This window comes from Schistocerca cancellata, chromosome 5, assembly GCF_023864275.1.
Source record: "Schistocerca cancellata isolate TAMUIC-IGC-003103 chromosome 5, iqSchCanc2.1, whole genome shotgun sequence".
Taxonomy (NCBI): domain Eukaryota; kingdom Metazoa; phylum Arthropoda; class Insecta; order Orthoptera; family Acrididae; genus Schistocerca; species Schistocerca cancellata.
In genome coordinates this window covers 717,564,664-717,573,082 of record NC_064630.1, presented here as the reverse complement: position 1 = coordinate 717,573,082, position 8,419 = coordinate 717,564,664, and the positions used below count along the sequence as shown (strand labels likewise).

At 39.5% G+C, this 8,419-nt stretch overlaps 1 protein-coding gene across 1 annotated transcript in view; it reads left to right on the top strand.

Moving 5' to 3' along the window:
- The first annotated feature begins 734 nt into the window (after positions 1–734).
- Positions 735–8,419, top strand: part of LOC126188228 (flap endonuclease GEN) — a 49,202-nt gene continuing 41,517 nt past the window's right edge. The window contains exons 1-3 of the mRNA XM_049929780.1: positions 735–1,141; positions 1,270–1,474; positions 7,240–7,329. Of these exons, the coding sequence (XP_049785737.1) occupies positions 984–1,141; positions 1,270–1,474; positions 7,240–7,329 (453 nt within the window). The 5' untranslated portion in view covers positions 735–983. The remainder of the gene's footprint in view (positions 1,142–1,269; positions 1,475–7,239; positions 7,330–8,419) is intronic.

Sequence of the window (8,419 nt, the reverse complement as noted above, 5' to 3'; positions counted from 1 at the left end):
ACAGTCTGAGAAGATGCAAAAGCACAAAATGGGTTACAATAACGTAAGTAAGAGCGGCGGAAATATATTAACTTTCGGTGTTAGCAGACGATGACACAGCCCTACCACATTAGCGTCGACGTAAAAATTTTCTTGCCCAAAAACTTTGACGGTGACGTGAAGTTCCGTTTCGCGCCGTTGATGGCTTGTGTGTATATCGTCATATGAAATACATTGTGGAATGTTTTGACGTTCCGTTCCGTCAAGTGTTAAGCGGCCTTAATCTATCTAATAACGTTTTAATTTACTTCTAACAATCATTACTTTATCATGAGTTGTCGCATTTGCCAACACTGATATTTTCAACAGAAAAAATTTGCTATTGAAAATGGGTTTGGCATATCGGTACGGTACTATTTGTGGGGTGACTCATTCAATTTTTGTAGACCTTCCTTCAGAGTATGAACAAAATCAGTCGTTCTGACATCTAAAATTATATACTTCACAGTCCATACCCCTGTCGTATTTTCGAGTCATGCAATTAGTCTGGTGAAATTACTTACATGCAGTCCTTTAGACTCAGACGTATCTTGATTTAAATTACAAGTAAATTTACTGGCACATAGCGTCCCTAAAATTATAATCTCTCTAGTTCTTTCGGTACAAAACAAATGAATAACATTTTTTTATTCACCCAGAAACTATGTATTCTTCTTAGTTAACATGCCAAACGCATGCTGCGACACAAAAACGATTTTCAGTGTTATGTTGCCTACACTGTTGTTTTCAAACATGAGAGGTTATTTTGAATTCGGTTGCAAATGTCAGTAGCGGATTATAGTGTGCGAAGTCGATGACTTGAGAGAGAATATGTGGTGTGCATGCTCAATAAAGTGATGAATACTTTTTTTTATTTTTTTGTAGTAGTAATCGTGTAACACATGTGTTTATACAAATAATATCCACTGCCTTTCTTGGGAAGCTTTTGAATATTTTTTTGTAAAATGGGTGTTGCGGAACTGTGGCATCTTTTGAATCCCATACGCGAAAGAAAAACTTTATGGGAGTTACAAAATAAAACTGTCGCAGTTGATTTGAGCTGCTGGGTCTGCGACACGAAAAACATCCAGGAATTTTGCCCACAAAAACGTTTGTATCTGAGGTACGAAAGTATTTTATTACTCAGTTGTTTCGTGCTGTATTTGTCAAATTTCTTAATTTTATTTTCTCTCTGCAATATACGCTTCTTTGAAATTAAGTGGCGGTGTTTGTTAACGTTTTTATTTTTAGGAATCTCTTCTTTCGTACAAGTTGCCTATTGCTTATGGGCGTCAAGCCTGTGTTTGTACTTGAGGGCCAAGCTCCAGCTATAAAGAAGTATACTATGGCTCGCAGGGTGGCGAATATTCATGGTCATACGAAAGGAGAAGCGTCTCAGCAAAGTCAACGGCGACGGAGTGGCAAACGGTCACACTTTCAGGGTGTGCTGAAACATGTGAGCTTGCAGTAAAATATGAGTAATTTCTATGTCATTTTACATTCGTTAGTCTGTTGCTGAGCTGCTCTCTAGTATCCAAATCTGCAACACTTCTGCCATCATAAGTAGTCCACATCAGAATAATTTCGTTGATGACATTCAGAAATAATAGAAGAGAGAAAAAAGGGAGGACAGTGGCACAAACCACCAGGGCCTGATAATTGTGATTTATCCATTATTTACTGCATAGTTTTTATTATTAGCTTGGTACAATAATTCATTTTTAGTAAAACTGCTTGTACATGAGAAATTGGACAAGCAGTGGGCAATACAACTGGTTTATAATTATTGCAATTAAGAAATTAGACTAAAATTTGAACACAATCTCCTTAAGTAATAATATAAATACACTATATAGTGAACATGGTACAAAGTGATGGTATAGATAAGTATATTTTCTAACAACATTGTGAAAACCAAGGTTGCTACTCACCATATAGCAGAGGTGCTGAGTCGCAGATAGACATAACAAAGAGACTCATAAACATAGCTTTTGGATAGTAAGACCTTTGTCAAAATTAGACTACAAATGCACATAAGCAAATGCAACTTGCACACACATGACTGCAGTCTCGGGCAACTGAGACCTCGTTGCACATATTTTCTTTTTATTACAATGCTTTCCACTTGCCTGCTTTGATCCATGACGTAAGTGTTGTGTGACGTCATGGTTGTGTTGCATTTTTGAGTCAGATCGTGTTTGTAGATGGTCTGCTGTTGTATTTGGTGGCATTCTCATATGCTGGATATTAGTGTGGTATATTGCATTGAGAGTTGAGAGTGTCAGGTTGTTTCTGGACAAGTTTGTACCAGTTTTATGGTGGCTGATTGTGGGTAGTTTTGTTTGTTTTATTTATTAAGTGTGTGTCGGGGGGGGGGGGGGGGGGGGGGGGGAATGCTGATGGACAGTGGAATTGAGTTTGTTGGTTTTTGGTACTTCTGGCTTTGTTTTAGTTTGCATACATGTCAGGTAAGCTTTGGAGCTTCAGACTTTAGAGTTGTGGGTGGGTTCATGGTATTGACAGATTCATGTGAGGTCAAGTAAAGTTTTTGGTTCTAAATTTTTGAGTTTTGTGTGGGTTGCTGCTCTTCGTTTCAGCTATATTAGTCAAGTGAAATTTACAGTTCTAATGGTTTTAGTGTTTGTATTTTTGGCTGTGTTGAATTTTAAGTTTTGGATCAATATTTGTTTTGGAATGATGGTGTTATTCTTATTATATATTTATTCTGTCTCCACTCAAAACCCCTCACTTCCTGCAGTTGCCCCTTTAGTTTTATTCTTTCGTTGGTGTTAAATTTTCGGGTCAACGGAAGCATCAGATTCCACCCGTCGATTTTGACCCGTGATGTAAGGCTGTTGTGGAGTGTGACATCATGACGGCGCGAAGTTTAGTTCATGAGTGTCGCGTGTTTGTAGGTGTAGTGTTGATGTGGTCGGTGGTGCTCTCTGGTGGTGCGTTGATGGGCTGCGTGATAACTGGTGTTGTGGATTTAGTTTGCACTTGTGGTGTGTTTGTACGTGGCGTTTCGTTGTGGTCAGTGGTGCTCCCTGGTGGTGTCTGTGGGTTGCGTGTTATATGTCATATTAGGTTCATTTGAGTGGAAGACATTGACAGGTTTTTTTGTGGTGCTGCCTGTGTCTAGTGGAATATTTTGCAGTTAGCTGACGGTTTAATTTTTGTTATTGCTAAGTTATTGTAGTGTTGTTTTCAGTTTGTCGTGTATGAATTCTCTATATAATTGTTGTTGTCTTTGTTACGTATGGATATGATGCAGACAATAAAAAGTTTTCGTTTGTGGGGTCTTATGGGTGACAGTGCGTTGTCACTTATAAAGTTCTTGCAGCTGTTTGGTCTCTTGGCGGAAGTGGTGAGATGTTCGGTGTGTGGAGAAGACATGAGGCTTACCAAAGGTCCAGTGTTTTGGACCAGAGACGGCTACATGTGGAGATGTAGTGATAATCTATGGCTCTCTATAGGGCGAGGTTCCTGGTTTGAGAAGTCTAGGTTGGGCATTCGTGAAATTGTGTTGATGAGTTATCATTTTTGTTATCAACCCTCTCACAGTTTTTGTGTTCATGAGGTGGGTGTTTGTGAGAGGACAGTGCGTGATTGGTGTTCTTTTTGTTGTGAGGTTTGTTCTGAATATATTAAATACAGGGGTATGTTAGGAGGGCCTGGGGTTGTTGTAGAGGTTGATGAGTCGCAGTTTGGGAGAAGAAAGTACGCAACGGTTAAGCCTATGGTTGGTTTATGGGTGGGGCGGGGTTATAGTATCGGGAGCTGGGTGTTCAGAATGTTTTTTTAGGGTTGTCGAGGGGTGTACAAAAAGGGAGTTAGTGGGTTTGATTGAGGAATATGTAGAAGTTGGTAGCACTATAGTTTGGGACGCGTTTTCTTCTGATAGAGGTTTGGGTCAGCGGGGGTACCAGCATTTAGTAGTTGACCACAGTGTCGAGTTTAAGAATTATGAGTGTGGGGCCTGTACTAATACTGTAGAGGGGTTTTGGGGGGCTGTTAAGTCTGTTATTGGGAGGGGGAAGAGGTGCTCTTCTAACCTTCAGGCTCATTTAGATGAATACTGTTGGCAGAAGAGTGTCCCTGACAGATTTTTAAGGGCTGTCAGTAAGATGTATAGGCCGAAGGTTGTGGTTTAGTTACATTGGGGAGGGGGGGGGGCTAGTGTTGGTTGCGACTCTGGAGGTGGGGGGGGGGGGGGGGTGGTGGTTGGTAAGGTTTGGGAAGGTAGATGGGTGTGGGAGGTGGTCAGTGCTTTTTGATTTTGTTGTGGAGGATTTGTTTTGTTGTTGTTTTTTAGTTGAAGGGTGTTAGTCTGGTTTTTTGATTTTGGTTATTATTTGTTTACTGTGTGTGTGTGTGTGTGTGTGTGTGTGTGTGTGTGTGTGCGAGAGAGAGAGAGAGATTGTGGTGTCTGACCTAGAGGACAACTCCGGAGCTTTTAGCTTTTTTGCAGTGAGTTGTTTCTTTTTTTGTCTGTTTAGATGGGTGGTGGATTATTTGTGGGGGGGTAGGGGGGGGTTGGTTGTTGGTATTGGTGATTTGGTATTGTGGGTTGCTGTTGACCTGTATAGGTGAAGGGAAGTGTTCGATTACAATGTGTGGTTGTAGCTGTGGGTGGTTTGGTATTGTACGTTGCTGTTGACCTACATAGGTCAAGGGAACTGAAAGGGAAATACGGAAGTGTCCGATCCCGCCCGTCTGCTTTGACCCATGACGTCACAAATATGGCGGAAACTACCATAAACCGCGATTCCAATATGGTGCATATGAAGTCGTTACGTACACATTGTGAGGATGAAAATACATCGAAAAACTAACACACACACATTCCACAAAAAGCCTAATGACACTAAAGGGACAAGTGCGGAAAATAGGGGGATTTTGGGTGGGACAACTAAATATAAACAAATTTAGACACCCACCCAAAATGACAAAAAAACCGACATCATAAAACTCCCCAAATACCACTAAACATAATATCATCTGGAATCGGACACTTCCCTTGGCCTATATAGCTCAACATCAGCTCTCGATCCCATAAATTAGGACCTAACATTCCCTTGACCTATATAGCTCAAAAACATCTCCCAATTTCGATACCAGCATCCACAGCCACACATTGGGATCAAACACTTCCCTTGACCTCTTATCCTTACATCTCTACATACAGCCGCCCTGGTCCGAGAAGCCGGAACTTTAAGTAAGCCTCATGTCTTCACGACATACTGAACTCTTCACGACTTCATCCAAAAATCCGAATAATTGAAGAAATTTTATTAGAGACAATGCATAGCCGACAACCGAAAACTGTTGACCCTGTCAGTCATATCCACACCTACCAAAGGCATAAAAAAAGCAATTTACCAAAATTCACACACGACACCACACTCGCAAACTAAACCAAAAACATCACCTAACACACCACCAGAGAGCACCACCGATCGCATCAAAACGCCACTCTCACAAACTAAATTCCGCGCTGTTGTGACGTCACACACCACAACAGGCTTAAGTCATGGATCAAGGCCGACGGGTGGGATCGGACGCTTCGGTCGACTCACGTGACATGTGACGCACAATCTGCTTGTGATCTTTTTTGGCCATTTCAGTCGATGCTTCTGTATTCGTAGTGTATTGTGTGAGCTGAGCAGCAGACAGTGTGTCTAGTAAAAGTGTGTCTTCGATATAACTTTATTGAAGGTTTCATCAGTGGACATGAGTGAAAAGCGGAAGAACATTTCTCTGGAATAGAAGGTTTCTGTTATAAAAAAGTGGAGGCATCTCCTGGTGTGAGTTGCGTGGAGCTAGCGAAGCAATTTGAACTGGCCCCCTCAACACACAACACTATTATGAGAAACAGATCGTCGATAATGGAAGAGTTTGACAATTGTGGAAATTCGAAACGTATGCATTTGAAGCCATCGACTTGATTTGCAAGAGTTTCACGAATTAATAGGTAGTGATTCTGTCACCTTTGAGGACTTTGTGGCTGTGGATGACAACGTGGCAGCCACAGGAGTACAAAGTATTGAGGACTGGCTCATATTCTATAATGGGGTCAACTGAAAAATGGGATACCACCTGTCAGCTTTGGACAATGTCGTCATATCTTAAGAATCTGTTATAACTTTTTACAGTACAAACTGATCCATTTACTTTCAGCCATCCATCTACCGGGCCCCATGTTTTAATTACAAAAAACTAATCATTTGATACATTGATCATTTGCAATGAATATCATATTATAGTGTTATGAAAATTTAAAATGTCATCTATGGCACCATTTGTCAAAGCTGATGCCCTATAATTATTATTTGGAAGCCTTCCTCTTTATAGTGTTTTCCTCTATACAGTGTTCAGAATTTGTGGTCCCTTGAAAAACGTTATATAGAGGTTTCACTGTAATACATAAATAAATTACATAATTATAATACAGTGTAATAACATTAAAAATAATTTATATAAAGTGACAGTCACAGTTAATGTTAATTGAATCATCTTAGTATACATTTTATGCTATAAAATCGTTCTTGCAAAGAAAATAAAAATAAGTATTTACATGTACTTCTTGCTGCTTGTATCTAAATGTTAGAACTAGATTAATACACATTTTGTGGTGACAGTTAATTTGGTTGTAGGCAGGGCTGTTGCTGGTGATTTTGGGCAGTGCTTTACTAACTTCATGTCATTTTCTTTTTCATATATTTAGATGCTACCAGTATTTTGGTTTGATTGTGGTGTTATGCTAATGTACAGCTTGTGTACGGTGACTTGATGATTTTTCTGGTTCTGCTATAAGTGGAGAAAACAAGCAGTAGTCAAAAAATTTTTAAGAATATCTTTTCCGGCACATACTGCATGAAATGTGACAGTGTGTGTTTCTTAATAAAGTTATGTACTTCATGTAGGTTTTGTTTATGCATTATTCTTTTTCATTGTTTTCAAAAACTACCAAAAACAAATGCCTTAGTTCACAGCAATTTCTTATGACGGTTCCCTCCTTTTTTTAATTTATTTGATAAACATAGAACTGATATTCTGTAATTGCGATATGGAGTAAGAGACTGCACAACGTATTTCAATTGGCTCTGCACTAGAGCAGAGAACTACAAAAAAGTTGCAAACATAATAGCATTTAATAAATATACTTACCTATTTTGGTAGTGAGTTGTATATGTATGGTACATAGTCTGTCTGTTACAGTGTGAGGAACTTCTTACAATTATGGGACTGACTTGCATTCGAAGTAAAGGAGAAGCTGAAGCTATGTGTGCCCACCTTAACGAAATTGGGGTAAGCAGGAATTATTTTTAATAAATGTATCTTATAAAAAAAGTACTGCATGTCCATTCAGTATCTTTTCCTAAAATACTGAATCAATTTCAACCAAATTTTCTGCATAAATCACTTGCTGTCTGCAAAGAAAGACTGTGTGGGTGTAAAACCTCCTACTCTCTCGGAGGGGGGGGGGGGGGGGGGGGGGGGGAATGTAACACACCACGTGCAAATACCCAGTGTGTCTTCATCGAGTATTTGAGTGTTAGGTCACTTGGCAACTTCCAATGAACTTCAAACATAATTCCAAAACTTTTCCAAAGTTTTTCTTGTTTATATGCTTAAATTTAAATATTTAACACATTAACTCAGTTGTAAAGTAATAAGTTTGAAGCTGTTTTATACATGGAGCTCAATTCTGTGAAGACTCTGGTTTATTGATTACATGCTAATTCATTCTAGCTACATACTGTCTGAAGAGAAGAATTATGGGGTTAAGAACAATCTAAATGACATAAAGGTGGGAATGAAAAGGGGATGACACTGAAGTATAACTTGGGCACTTGGAGCAGTTTCAACCAGATATTGGAGGTTCATAAATTATAGGTATAAAAATACTGTGGGAAAAAGATTCCCACTACAACTATAGGCGAATACGTGAAGTAAAAGTTTTCAAAAACATCCTGTAGTTAGTTGACCTGGAATAGTTTTAAAAGTATGATGTCCAATTTGCCTCTTATTTGTGCTGTTCATTGTGTCAACCAGGTCATGAGAAATAGCACCACAGTGAGCCAATAGTTTTGTTTATGTGGTCCGAGACTTAAGATCAAGCCACATGGCCGAATACCACAGATAAAATTAGCATCCACTCCGAAGTAGTATGGTGCAAGGCAGCAGAGAATCAAATATAAATGTGTGCAATATATGTCACATAAGTATACGTTCAATATCTTCCCCTAACCCCCCCCCCCCCCCCCCCCCGATTGATTTCAACCAAACTTGGCATACATATTACTTAATATCTATAAAGTTGGGGTGATAACAGGGTATGGTGAATAAAGGGGAGATTGGGGGGGGGGGGGGAATAAATTGATAGAGAGGGGTTGTC